We start from the raw sequence: 15,700 nt of genomic DNA, 5'->3' as shown, positions 1-15,700 counted from the left end.
CATGTTTTTGCCAGGCCTTAACTATTTACACAAAATCACAAAATCTGATACTGATATAGATTGAAACGGGCATTCAATACTTGACTAGAGAACCCATCATCTTAGGATTTGAGCGCATATTTTTAACACTTTCAGGGGGTTCTGAGAACCCTTGGTTTTAAAACCTAGTGCTACCCCTGACGGTCACACATCATACTTTGGAATCAATGACATTGCATCACCTTCCATGAGCATTTCTAAGATAAAGATTTCTATGGACATACCTTAACAATGAATGTCCCTGGATTTGCTCCTTCGGGTACAGAACCGTAGTAGGTGTCATCTTCAAAGCTGGGCGGTAACTCATAACCCAGGTGCACAGTCACTCTAATACTGGTTCTGTCCACCAAACAAGGAGGTATTGCTAATGACCAATCATCTTTCACTGAAACCTGTACATATTAAGGGAAAAAAAAGAAGTTAGGAACCGTATAAGCTCACAATAAAATTACATTGGTACCAGATCATTTCCAGCACTGCCCAGATGTGTACCAGCTAAAATATGGATGGAGGCAAAATTGCACAGTTGTCCCGCTCAAAATATCCCAGAATAACTTTCCAGGAACACATGTGCGCACACAGAAGAGATTAAAATGGACCAAAATGAAGTTAAAAAGATGCAAATTTTGGTTAATTTGGTCCTGGTATTTCACTGGCACATCCCAACCTGCATCGTGGAGCCGAATTCCTTGTGACATCAAAGAGGCATGCGCAATCAAAATTTCAATAAACGATTTTCATTTAAAGAATGAACAAAAGGAAATACAGCTACTTTGCTTAATATGGGATGGCACTCTTTTTGAAGTGGATGTTTTGAAATGGAGGTGGGAGTAATTATGCGCATTGTGGAGATTTTGAGCATGACTGCTACAAGCAATCATCTTTCCCAAAAACAGTAATAGCTTATAGCTAGATTGGAACGGACTCCCCTATTCATTAATTCAAATACAAGACACTACCAACTTCAAAGCTGCAGTGTTGGAACACCTCAGACAGGAAATAAGAGATAAGATTTTGTCTTTTGCCTATCCAATATCGTGTCATTATGGATGGGATGGCCAATATTTTGAGTAGTGGATGCCGGCGCAACTACGATAAAAATATTGGCCAGCTCATCCATAGGCAAAAGACAAAATCCTGTCTTTTGTTCTCATTCTTATTCAGTTTAAATGTAATTTTTGTGGGAAAAACTGCTTTTTACAGAAAAAAATAAAGTTATTTTTGTGATGAGGATATCCGTTGTTTTAAATGAATGAAACCATCACAAACATCTAAGCCACCGAATCGTGCTCTTAGTTCTCGCACATGTATTACGCCAACGTATTATCGCGCGATCATTGAGGAGCAACAAGCGTGCCGCCGTTGCATGCCGCCGTTGCATGGCGGCGCATGCCCTGACTAGTATCACTATCCACTATTGTGTGAATTCTTTACAAGACACACCCACTGCGTAAGAATAGCAAATTTAAACCCATGCGCTCATCAATTCCTACATGTCTGGTTCCAGTAAGGCGCGTTGTGTAGTACTTACTACAGAATACAAATACCCAATCTCTAAATGTAGCTTTAAGGAATAAAGTCCACTTACTTCAATGGAGTAATTAGCAACATCAATGGCTAGGTTTGTTGTTATCAAGTACCACTCCCTGATGTTATCCGTATTTGCTTCAGGTATTTGTACCAACTCAAAAAATCCACCCGAGGAGTCCGAGTCAATGGTTATGGTGCCGTTGAATGTCTAAAATTGTAAGATGAACATACACAAATTATTGACCCAGCACACACAATATTAAAAAAAGGTTAGTAAAGGCAGAAAAGGTTACCACGAAATGTTTAAATTATATATACTGGGTACATATAAAATATGTTTTAAAAACATTTCAAAAATTTGCTGCACAACATTATATATTTAAAATATATATTATATAATTCAATATAATTTAATATATAAAATAGGATATGTACCCGATCTCCATCTATGGCTCTCACAGTAAGTCTGCTAGTAGCACTCAATACATAAGTCAAGCCTTGTTCTAGCAGACCACGGTGCATATCAACAGTGAACGAAGGACACTGATCATTGATGTCTCTAACGGTTATCACAACAGTAGCAATACCAGACCTGCAAATGGGTCAAATGTTCATGAAAGATTGACATAATATACTGATTCATTTTTATATCACTCATACATAAATTCTAGACAGTTCATTGGGTGATAGTCATTTTTATCATTTTTACCATCAGCCTCTCCCTGTGATAGTTTTTACCATCATAGTGCTGCGCCGTAGTGCGCCTGCGCCAAGCCGTGCACTGACTCTTAGACTCGCTGATTTAGTTATGGGTTGGACACCAAAATGTTATGTCATGGTAAAACATGGTGTAATGTTAATGAAAAAATGTATTCCCTATCTTAAATAGTATTTTTGAGCAACAGAATTTATGTATGAGTGATATAAAACAAATATTAACTGTCTTAAATTTGTGTAATGGTCAAAATATAATCACGAGGTGAAAGATGTATTGTTCCATTCCACTCGCCGTTCCGGCTCGTGGAATGGAACAATCCATCTTTCACCTCGTGATTATATTTCGCACATCACACTCATAGACAGTTAATATTTGTATAATATTAAATGCCCTTGGGGCATTGGAATGCTAATCACAATAGTGTCAATGCATTGACAATGGAGGGACGCACACACAGACTTTTTTTACTCATAAACTCAAACCTGCTACTGGACCTTGTTTTTGCTTTTGATTTGTTTTTATGGCACTTTTATCAATTGGAGAGGCGTCTTAGTAAATGTTGTTTATGCATGCATGTTATGTAATTTCAAAAGGTTAACATTTTCTGCACACATACCCACACACCCCCTTGTGTTATCGCCTCCAAATATGGACGCTGTTGAGGACTATGCAAACGTGCTCGTCTGAATCCGTACTCAATCGACATACCAAGGACGTTTTCCGCCATTTTGTTTGTGTATTTTTGTGTGTATGGAATTTAACCTAGCAACTGCGGACGTTATAATACCAATAGAGGTCATATTTCGCAAATAAACATCTCAAAAAAAGTAACTAACCCCCCTTAAATAATGGCCATTATTCAAAAAGGGGCTATTGTATTGCAAATCTGTAAAATGCGTTGGAAGCAGAATTTATTTCTCGCATTTTGACACCTTATTTGATACGATAGCCCAGAAAACAATAAAACCCCGGTTAATTTAATGTAGTGAGGTCCAGATTTGAAAGTTGCACTTACATACACATTTTTACGATACAAAAACACTCAGCTATCATTACACAGGTTTCCTTCCATTACACTGAATGCAAAATCAATATAATTTACTGCAACTTTCAAATCTTGGGCTACATTGATTTTAAATGTACGCTGTGACATCAATATTTAGTCAATTGCTACAAATGAGGTGTCACAATATGCAAAAATAAATTCTGCTTCCAACGCATTTTACAGATTTGTAATACAATCACCCGCTTTTTGAATAATGGCCATTATTTAAGGGGCCAGTTACTTTTTTTTGAGATGTTTACATTATACATGCATTTGCTGTCGTTTGCAGACCTCCAGAAACCGAGGATGGTCCCCCCATTGCAGAGTGGTCCGCGGTTTGAATGTGAAGTGCAAGTGTGTGTCCTCATTTGCTGGCAATTAAACACCAACACAGCCATACATCGGAGCTTAATTGTTTTATGGTCCCCTTTCTAAACTTCCTTTCATTTTATCATTATAAAATAGAGTGGGTGTTTATTGGAAAAGGAGTGACATAAGCAATACAGTAGATTGAAATAAAAAACACTATAACACCAACTATATTGGGCTATTCCATTTGAAATCCACTCGCCCTGTGGAAGATTTAGCTAAAGTATTCCACAGTCTAGTGACAGGCTTTTTGGTAAAACTTCCATTTGAAATACTCACTCCAGTTGTGGAAGATATAGGTTAAGCCATATACTGGAGGTTCAAAATAATTAACTCTAGCCAAATCATTTCAAAAAAATCCCTCTGTTGACGACTGTTCTTTAGAGGTATGGCAGCTTTCACGTAGCCCATTTAACATTAACCCTAACACCCATTAATACCACAAAATACCACGATGATAACCACCGCGCATGCATGAATCCTACGTGATGCGATGACGCAATCACCCTAAGTCCTATATGCTCAGGAAATCGCTGGCCGGGCCAGCGCAACCCCAGTGGCTCAAATCCCGGGTGTACCAAGTGACTTCTTTGTTCATCTCTCCTTTTTCATTTCTTATTAATTTTCAATAGCAAAAAGCAGTTTTCAATGTCAGGGTTAAAGATAAAACAACCTGCATTTGTGTATTTATACCTCTGTGGTTCCAATCTTGTATCTGTGGCTTCCACAAACAAGATAAACTCAAGCACAAGTTCTGCATCAATTCCTCCATCTCGTACTGTTATTTCTCCTGTGTTTGGGTCGATTTGGAAGTACTTTGTCCCACCATTACTTCCTGTTTTGATGCGATATACAATACCTACACTATTACCATCTTTGTTAGTGGCTGAAACCTGCAGAATTATTAAAGTTGAAAAGCATTTATTTAAAAAATAACTAAATGTTGGTGATTCAGTTAAGGGTACAACCATAGTACAGCTCCTCTCAGCATGTTAAATCAAAAAAAAAATTATTTATTGCTTGTATGATGAACAACATCATCAATATCAATCTGTTCAACTCTGTAAACTAAAATTAACTTTACCATTTTTAGTTATAACCTTTGACCTTTCAATTGACCTAGGTTACTGACCTGAATGACATGTACACCTGGCATTGCTGATTCCGTAACATTACTCTCATATGTATCTTGATCAAACTTTGGAACCATGTCATCCGTATCTATCACAGCAATGGTGACATTGGATAAATCCAGACCGCAAGGGATAATAGCTGTATTGTCTGTCACAGAAACCTGAAAAAAAAGAAATTGGGCTAAGGAAAAGCAGTTTGTCTCAGAAAATTTTTTAGCCTTCTTATTTATTTTATTATTACTTTTATATCATGCCTTTTATGGATGTAAGCACTTTTGCAATTCAACTCATTTAACCTATTTCTAAAAAAGATCTTTAAAAAAATACTCATTTTGTCCACAACATGTACATTTGCCATTTCATTTTTCGGCATTTCGACATCAACACATAGTAAGAATATTAAAAATACACACACATAAACTTAATACAAAACTGTAGCCAACCATTACCCCCAATAAACTGTACCAAGAGGTCTATATTTAATTAGTCCCATTGGGATTAAACATTGTATCTCTTAATGCTTTAATTAGCCAATATTGCCATATTTACTCGCTGTCGTAGTGCACATTAGAATATGGCCGTTGCTTGGTCAACTGGATCATGCTTTCTTTGTTACAAACCACTGATCGAAATGATCACAACACAAAGCCTATGGCATATCAAAATTTGGAACATGTGTAATGTATGAGACCATGCTGGGTGCGGTAACCAATGGTTACTAACGTGCACTACCACAGCGAATAGCAACTGAGAAATGTCATACAGGTCCCTGATAATGTCATGATTGTAAACAATGTGGAAACAAATAAACACTTACCTAAAATGATTTAGTCAATTAACCTGAGTGCTTAATGGAATGGATTTGGTTAGAATTAAAATGTTTAAAGGTGAACCTCATTGAAAATAAAGTTATATATCAATGGAAAGCTTATGATGTCAGGATACTGAAAATTATTTTTTCCGATTTTTTTGATGGCCAATAAAGCTGAAAAATTAAAAAATGATTGAATTTTTGGTCTTTTTTAAGGCGCCCAAAAAGCACCCAAATCAATCGTCTATGACCTTGGGAATGCTCGTGACGTAAGCTCAGGGTTCGCAGTCACGTGATCCTACTCGGAAACATGTAAACAAGACTTGCTTCCAGTACTTTGCAAGCTGCCCTGCAAGTCTGATTTTCACAATAAAGCTTGAAATTAGAGGAATCTTCAAATTGCTGGTTCCTTCTATATATATTAGAAATAATAGAATTATTGTCAACACATAAATTTTCCGTAAATTTTTGACAAAATCAGTCATAACTGGCTGGGTAATTGAGTTTGAATTTCGCGCTGGGATCAATCCCATGCGCAAATGCTTGCTGCTGCCGTTCATGTCATGGACTGAATAAACATGATCGAATAACAAATTAAATACTTGTTTGTGACATTCCCTATTCTTGATTCATTTTAAAATATCTGATTTTAAAAAACATCGTCTTGCAGTAATCAAAAATTAATTAAAAAAACCGCCGATTTCATCAAATCCAGCCCATATAAAGGTTTTCATATTTAGCGCATTGCGGTAATACATTCTTTCCACACAATCACAATTGAAAGAAACAGATACCCGGGCAGATATTTCATTATAAAATAAATACAATTTAGGCTTAGTAGACCGTTATTTGATGGAATTCTGAAATCTGAATAAAATTAAAATATTGTCACTTGTGTCACGATTCTTTAATGATAGTACAATCAGTGTACGGTACTGAAAAAGTGAAACATTCATGTTTTATGGATTACCGAACACGATGCGTAAATTGCGAAGAAATTGCAGGGACGGATATACACAAACACAGCGACTCGCTTCGGGCTTCGTCCTCTGGTAGCACTTGCGGCGCTCTGTGTTTCATGGGGTGTTTCAGCAGATTTGATCAATCGTTCCCTTATATTTGGAACATTTACAGGAATAAATTTTGCTGATGAAGTAGCAATAAGTTGGAAATATCAGAATGTGAATATCAAATCGGTCATTTTGTCTGCAAGTACAGTACAGTTGCGGATACTGAACACTCGGCGTAGTGAGACTCAGTCAGTCACTGAGCTCATCCCGTATGTATCTATATACGAGTTCGCCTATCATACATGACCGGCCATGACCCGTTTGTAAAGCTAAGAAATAATTAAAAATCCTGTACATGTACCTTATTCTATTCCTTCATTTTCTCATTGTGATAAGTTCATCTCAACTTGGTGTGACGATCTGAACTGGTAGCACTAGCAGTTATTTTTTGTAATCTGTTTTCATTCTGGTTTTTCGGCGAATCTTCGCTCTTCGTGCTTGACTGTAATATTCCCTATGCATATCGTGGATGGCTTGGCCTTCCGGCTTGGCCTATCCCAAATCACCCCGGCCAGCACTTTTCCCATTTTTAAATGCACACACTTTATTCAGGAACGTCATTCTTGATTTGATCATGATATTTCCTTCATGTTATTCTTATTTGATTGAAGATATTTTTCATGTAAAGTAAGTTGACAATGACTGAGTGCGTGCATTGGCCCGATGCATGCCACAGTAATACACGGACATTGTGTTTACAATCAAACCCGGAAGTAACTGTGTGTCCCTGGGCTGACGTCATCAACGAAAGCGCCCAATTTGAACGATTTCGTTTTGTAATTTAGGGGGTGCCAATATCCAATCTTTGCATGGAGATTATGTCTAGCCTGGTACGCTATGCAAATAAAAAATATTCTTTTCTGCTTCCTGACATCATAAGCTTTCCATTGATATATAACTTTATTTTCAATGAGGTTCACCTTTAAACCAATTAGATATCGAGGGCTATAACCTATGTCCACAATTACATGTTACTCATTTCGGCAACAAATGGATGCTTACTTCAGCCTCTAAGAACTACTTTGATTGGTTACAAAGAGGACTATATCATGTACTGAGCCAATCAGAGATATGGTAAGAATAGTCAGTCGGGCTGATAGTAGATAAAGCTTAAAATTGTGAAGAGATCTAAAAGCTCTATTTTGATTGGTTACTGAGAAGATTATATCATGCAATGAACCAATCCAGGGCTATGTAAGAAAGGCAGTAGTGTCCATGGGGTTCATGCATCTCTATATGATCTTACCATAAGTGAGTGTATTCCAAGTACAATACGAGAGGCATTAGCAACCCTGATGTTCCACTTATTTGGATCAGCTGTTGTTGCTAGTGCGAATCCTCCGCCTGTAGAATCAATTTCAATGGCAGCATACCCAGAGAAGCCCTAGTGTAGAAAAGAAACATACCATTGACTTCTCTATATTAAAAAATCAAAAAAAGAAAGTCTTCAATGGTCATAACTTTCGCGCAAATTTAATAAAAACCTATTAAAATAATTAGTAAAAACCTCGAAATTGATAACCTGCCCAAAAGTGTCTGGTTTTGACAAGGGACATCACATATCAGGTTTCGTATTATAAGTAGGGATGACCAGCACATGAACCCACTCCTTTGGACACCTTTTATGTTTACCATGTAAGACTGAACACACACACAGTCTCAATGGAGCTATGCACACAGAGACTATCTCCCTACACTGACCAATGGATTTGACTTCAGTGCACACACAGTGCATCAGTAGTACCTCATATTAGCCTGTTTGTAATTTTGGCAAAAACATGTTTTGATGAAGTCCAAATATGCACCCCTAAATATCAATCAATAAATCTGTAACTTGGCCAATCACCTAATAGGAAGTTCCCATCTACTGTAGCCAACTTTATGATTTGAGATACCCATAGTTTTCCCTCCACAGCAAGCTAAAGTGAAATCTACAGGTTATTTGTATAAAAGAGTGATTTTAATGTAAATTTTCTCCAAATTCCAAGATATATTTAGTGAGTAAAGTTTTTGTATACTATACTATAATATTTATCTAATTCCATGTGCAATTTCATAAAATTTCATTACTATTTAGGGGTGCATATTGGATGATGAAATGAGCTCTGTAATATAAGGTATGATTCTACAAAGCAGGAGAAACTTCAAATTTTCATGGTCATCCCTATTATAAGATCTTACATTATGGCTTTACAGAATGTTTGCTTCCTTACCGTGATATCTTTATCAAGTGCAGTGAGTACAAGCCTGTCAGTATCAGTCTCTTGTACAAAGTTGTCTTCTAGGCTCATGGATCCCACATAATATGATATCTCAAATGTTGGACATCGGTCATTAACATCCACAACTACAATTGACACAGTTGTATCACCAGTTCTAAAGCGGACAAAATCAAATTTGAAACAAGTAGATTAGTAAATTATGTGGTGCGTAAAAGATGTCACTGATGAAAGGATGGTCCTCAAACCAAAATGGGCTATTCCATATAAAATCCACACTACCCCTGTGGAAGATTTTGGAAATATGTTCCACAGAGGGAGTATGAGTATCAAATAGTATAGAGTTGGGTAACTACCATTTGAAAAACTCACTCCAGTTGTGGAAGCTATAGATGAGTTGACTTCTGACGTCAATGCCTGGCAGTATGAGCACGCATCATCACAATTTCCATTGTTTTTTGCCTGGCAGTATGCGCGTGCATCATATTTTGTTCAGGGCTTGTGTATTTGAAACTCCTGCCACATCACAATAAGGCTATTGAACAGTGTAGTGGTTGCACGGGGTTCACTCATGCATATCGATATTCCAGTCCCTTGCCGATGTTAACTCATCTATAGCTAAAGCCATTATACAGGGGGAGTATGGGTTTCAAAATGATTAATCCTGACTCTTACATTTGAAAAACATACTCCCAATGTGGAAGATATTTCCAAAATCTTCCACAGGGGTAGTGTGGATTTTAAACGAATACTGTATAAGTGGTAATTTTCATAAGGGTTTTATTTTTCGAGGATGAATGGAGTGTCATCCGCGAAATTAACATCTTACGAATATATGTATTATGTATTGCAAGCATAGGGCAAGACTAGGCAATCGCGAAAATAACAATTGGAAATATGTCTCTCTCACTCCAATTCGCGAAAATAACTGTACACGAAAATTACCACTTAGTAGCCCAATGCTGGACCCTGGGGCTTAAACCGGTTTCAACAGTTTGTACAAAAATAAATATAAATAAACTTGCACATGTAGGAAACAAAATCCCAGAATAACCCTTTTGTGGTTTGTAAAAAACAAAAAGCAAAAATGAAAAGAAAAAACATATTCGAATTAATCATATTTGTAAAATGACCTCAAATGACCCCTAGATTACCTTTTACCTCATACCTGTTGACATATTGGTAAAAAAATGTTTCAAAAATTAGTGAAAATCTTTCATTATGAGAATGTAAGTTCATAGAATAGAATAGAAGTTCATGAGTATCTCAAGCGTATTGCGACGGAGTTTGATTCAGGGGGGTGATGAGGAAAAACACATTCTTTTTTTGCTTTATACAAATAGCAGATATTTCAATGTATACTCAAATATCATTGTCATTTTGCTTCAAACAGGTTAAGCCTAAGACCAAGAAAGACAGTAATAACCAAACACAAGGGTTTTGTAATAATACCATACGTACAGGGGCTTTCACAGGATTTTCCGCAAACACAGTATAGACATGGCAATGAAAAGAAATAATAATCTTCGTAAAATACTTGTACATCCAAAGGACAAAATCGACCGCCATAACACTGCAGACTGCGTCTACAAAATTCTGTGCACCAACTTGTAAACCATTCCTATGTAGGTGAAACTAAGGAATACTAGTTGAAGATTAATATACTTAGAAAATTTTCCTTCTTGTTCAGAATACTAAGCCACTTGGTCTGAATGGTAGTTAAAAGCTATGAATAGTAAGAGGAAGGGTAGTTAGCGGTCCTTACTATTCAAGAAAAACTTAAACTAACGGTCGTACTACTATTCGAGTGTCTTGAATAGTAATGACCACTATCAATACAGTATTATTAGAGTTCGAATGGTAGAAGAATAGTTATCGAAGGGTATCTTAGCCTTCCTGTTTGGTAAGGGTAAGTAGCTGTTGATAAAAAAACCTGAAACGGTGCGAGTGAAGCGAGTAAGCCAAACGTTTGATCAGAGAATTTTTTATCTTATTAGCGAATGCTATGGATCGGGGAATAGGCTATGAGGGTATCACCCCCTTTTGCTCTTTTTATGATGAAATATCATATCATAATATCATAATCCGGAAATGTAAAAAAAAAATTCTCGGGAAAAAACAGATTCCGGGAAAAACCCGGAAATCCATAAAAAACGGAAAATCCCTGCATAACTTAAGTCTGTAAACCTAAACGTAACTCGCAAAATAAACTTCAAGTGTATGTTTCAAAAAAGTGTGAATTACCTTTTTGTAGAAAGGAGCATAAGCTTTTCATTTATACCTTGCTCAAACTGAAGATTTGGTTTTCTTTAAATTTTTCAAACTTAATTTGCCTTTTTATCAGAACTTGCCAGACTGAAAAGGGTCACAAACTGTATTTTAGTTTGATCTATTTTAATCTCCGTTGATTCCATACCTGTGTGGCTCCAATCTAGTATCTGTTGCCTCTACAAACAAGGCAAATTCAGCAACCGATTCTGCATCAATATCTGCTCCAGCTTTAACTGTTATGAGTCCTGTACGTGAATCAATTTGAAAGTAGCGCAGTCCCTGATTACTTCCCGTTTGGATGTGATATACGATGCCCTCGCTATTACCGTCCTTATTTTTCGCTGAAACCTGAAGTAATGAATAGATGACATTTTGATTATAGACAGTGTATTCAGTGGTAAAAGGGTGGAGTGAGGGGCCAGGGGGAAGAGTGATTACAGGGCTTGAAAAAAAATGTTAATTTCCCAGGATTTTGTAGCATGTTTTTTTATATACAAAAAGACACAATTTTCCTCCAAATACCAGAATTTCCCCCAAACACCAACATTTCCAAGGAACTTGGAAAAAAGAAACTGTAATTGACAAAATTCCAACAGGGAAGACACACAAAAAAACATTTCCTGGGAAGGAGCTTCCCAAATTCCCCACTTTTTTGAGCCATGAGAGTGAAGTACATGGAATGCTGTAAACTAAGGCCTTTAAAAACAATTGTTTGATTGGCGTAACCCGACCGACCCTAAAAATAGGCCTGACCCTAGACTTTTTTGTTGTTTATTTATTTCGTGCAAAAAAAAAAAAAAAAATTTTTTAAGTTGAAATTAAATTTTTTTTTTTTAAAGCTGCAATTTACAGCACCAGATGTGTGTAAATTTTTTTTTTAAATTGCAGACCGACCGACCTACCTTAATTTTTTTTATGTTACGCCAATCAAACAAATTGTTTTTAGGCCTAAGTCGCAGTTTCAGCACCATCTGTTTAGACAGCTCCATTATAGCATGCAATGGGCTATTCCAGTTGAAATCCATACACCCCCTATGGAAGACATGACTTTAATCTCCCAACACAGGGAGTGTGAATTTCAAATGGGGTTACCCATTAGTGTCGTCTGCTCCAAAATGCGTTATTCCAGTTGAAATCCACACACCCCCTATAGAAAACATGTGTGGATTTCTGCAGATTGTGTATACTTACTTGAATAACAGGATAGTTTGCAGGTGCATTTTCTGGGACATCTCCTTCATAAGGGTCTTCGTCAAACTTGGGATTGAGAGCATCAGTCACTGTAATTGTGATGACTGTTCGATCCTCTGTACAAGATTGATCGTTGACTGAAACCTGGGGAAACATACAGATACAACAAAAGTTAAAGAGCTTGAAAACAAAACTAAAATAGAGATGTCTGTTCGAATCTTGACACATGTTGATCTCCAGCAGCTGTGTTATTTATTAGTAAAATCTGGGGAAAACATGAAAGAGAGCAAATTTTAAAAGCATAAAAACAAAAACTTAATTAAGACTTAAAATTAAAACACGGAAACCATGCAAAAAAAATGATTCTTTTATAATTGAATTTTATTAAATTCAGTAAATTCTAAATTATTTTAATGTTTGTTTTTACATCAGTAACTATCAGCTTAAATTAGGCCAAAAAAAAGTTTGTTTGTCCATAGAGGCTTATGAAACAGTTGGGTCGGTAGGTCGGATTTTTTTTTTTTTTTTTTTTTACAGATATTGCACTTGAAACTGACAATTTGAAGTCTGGTAAAGTCAAAACACACAGCACTTTACTGGTTTAACTCTTGAGATGGTTCTGCATGTTATACTGTTCATTTTCTTTACATTTTCTTTCTTTAAATTTATACTAACCACTGTTTTACTAGCACATTCAACGCAAATTTAAAAAAATAAATAAAAAGACACGGTCGGGACTAGAGTACACGGTCGGTCGGTCGGTCGGGTTTTTTTGGCCTTACCTACAAGCAGAACTACTACAATGTATACAGATATACCACTTGGCCTTAATATGGTAAAAGGTGTATCAGGCATTATCAAATAGCGGTGTGCCAGCCACTTGTGGCATGTGGCGGGGTTGCGAGTGGCGCACAATCTCACTTAAAAAAATTAATAAAAAATTCTTTAAAAAAAAATAGGGATTACACTCAAAAGTTTAATAAAATTTCACTTACTCTGCAACCAGTATACCCTTGTTATGATTTACCAGAGACATGTATTTGTTTGACAGAAACCACAGCTCTTTAAATTACTAGCTATTTGCTAAAATTCCAAACGACATGCAATGGGCTCACTGGCTCTTTCATATTATAACCAAAATTATAATGAGTGTTATTTGGCAAATTTCCGCACACTCTGCAATTGTTTCAAGAATCAAGGGCACCATTTATGTATCCTTGGCTACAGCCCAGGGGGTTCACTTGGGATATTATTTGGTATGCATGCTCGTCACAAAAAACATCGAAAACAGGTTGATTTTGACCTGCTGGTGTTGATGACATCTTTATGACAAGGGGCACTTTTTAAGGGTAATCGTTGATGTTTAGGGTTGTATTTCAACCCGTCTTCAATGTTAAGGGTCACTTAGGCCATTCGCAAAGTGCCCTTCATCTGGTGAAACAGGTGGTTCTGCAGCAGGTACACAAGTAATAAACTTAGAGGGTTAACAGCACATCTGGATTTATTCATAAAGTGTTACACATGAAAAGCTCAGCATTTTATGGCATAACATAATCCATGATAATAAAACTGTCCAACTCACCAAGGTCCTGACCATCTAAAAGAACATTGTGATAACATAAATCCTAGTATAAACATTTAGTATTGGTATTTAGTTCTTGCATACACCTGCCAGTTGACCAGGCCAACGATTTTGGGCCTTTAAGTGAGAATCATTACATATTATGCCATTTAGGGATCCGTTTTAGTGTCTTACACCATTTAAGGGGTAACATTTCTTATATATATAGGGGGTGAAATTTACTACCATTTTGAGATGCATGGATACCACTAACAGTGATACCACTTTAGTATGCGAGTGAACTGGGCACTGCAACCCCTAGTTACACCACTGCAATCATCAGAACTCACCACAACGGTGTAGTCAATCAAATCACCAACCAGTTCAGGGTCGTCAACCACTATGTACCACTGTCCTGCAGTTGATGTAGGTGCCAGTCCGAATCCTCCATTTGACGTGTCCGATTCAATCCTGACAACGCCAATAAATCCCTAACACACACACATATATAGAATATAATTTATATTCATAATAATACATTCATTTTCTAATGCTACAATTGAAATAAATTAATGCAGCCATTCATTTCTTTTGGCCATATTATTGATGATTTTCTTATTAATTAAAAATGATATGCCTGTGTGGCATGTCTGACTGTCCATCTCACAGTTTTATATTAGCCAAGATTCTGTTGTGCAAGAGTTGGTGTACATTTTATACCAAACTTCAAAAGAATAGTTTTTATTCTTCATGACGACAAAAATGCAGTTCATATGCTCTAAAGCATGTACTTATTAATTGCAAAGATTATTATTGCGATTGGAAATAATTGTGTTATTATTTTTTATTTTAAATAATCATATTTTTATTGTGGTTGCTACACCGAGTATCACAATGCTCCTAGCCACACAATGAGTCATACCGGTATGGCCAGTTAATACTGCAAACAAGACTGTTGATCATTGATCAATTAACAAATGACCTCATAGGCAGAACCATAATGAGATTTGAAATTCAACTCAATCTTTTCACCTTTTCCACTAACGGTCAATAACCAAATGAAGACCAGATAACCTCCCCCCTCTTTCTGGGGGTGGGTTACACTTACTGCAACATCTGGATCCATTGAGCCCACATATTATTAGGATTCAAATGAGGGGCACAAGTAACAGGAATCAAACAAAGATCAGATAACTCCCACCCCTCCCCTTTTTCTGGGGGTGGGTTACACTTACAGTAATATCTGGATCCATTGAGCCCACATATTATTAGGATTCAAATGAGGGGCACAAGTAACAGGAATCAAACAAGATCAGATAACCCCCACCCCTCCCCTCCTTCTAGGGGTGGGTTACACTTACAGTAATATCTCCATCCACTGCTGTTAGTCTTAGTCTCTCAACGGCAAGCATATCCAACACAAATGAGTCGCCTGGAGCCATTAAGCCGGAATAGGATGGCGATTCAAAGTAGGGGCACAGGTCATTAGCATCAAGAATGGTTATGATGACAGTTGCACCAGCAGACCTGTAAAGTAGAAATATTTTATATTTTAAGTTGAACAACCCAATTGACAGCTACTCCTGGTCATCTAACAGCATTTCTGATTGGTTGATAACTTGAAATGCTCATTTCAATTGCCAATTATGACTAGGCTTTAAACTATATATGGGTCACTCCATATGAAATCAAGGAGGCGCCCCACCTGACCCCCTCAGATTTGCTTTATATTTTAATCATATA

General features: G+C 36.8%; 1 protein-coding gene across 1 annotated transcript; it reads right to left on the bottom strand.

Annotated features, from left to right (window-relative positions):
• Nucleotides 1–251: 251 nt before the first annotated feature.
• LOC140171043 (protocadherin Fat 4-like) lies at nucleotides 252–15,480 on the bottom strand. The gene is made up of 11 exons (XM_072194223.1): nucleotides 15,319–15,480; nucleotides 14,308–14,448; nucleotides 12,397–12,540; nucleotides 11,351–11,553; nucleotides 8,929–9,091; nucleotides 7,962–8,099; nucleotides 4,834–4,995; nucleotides 4,395–4,594; nucleotides 2,005–2,161; nucleotides 1,628–1,777; nucleotides 252–431 (listed from the first exon to the last, which is right to left on the bottom strand). The coding sequence occupies exons 1-11, from the start codon at nucleotides 15,397–15,399 to the stop codon at nucleotides 252–254; spliced, it is 1,719 nt and encodes a 572-aa protein (XP_072050324.1). The 5' UTR covers nucleotides 15,400–15,480.
• Between the last annotated feature and the right edge of the window lie 220 nt (nucleotides 15,481–15,700).

The sequence above is a fragment of the Amphiura filiformis genome, chromosome 15, assembly GCF_039555335.1.
Source record: "Amphiura filiformis chromosome 15, Afil_fr2py, whole genome shotgun sequence".
Lineage (NCBI taxonomy): Eukaryota > Metazoa > Echinodermata > Ophiuroidea > Amphilepidida > Amphiuridae > Amphiura > Amphiura filiformis.
This window is presented reverse-complemented; position numbering and strand designations above follow the sequence as displayed.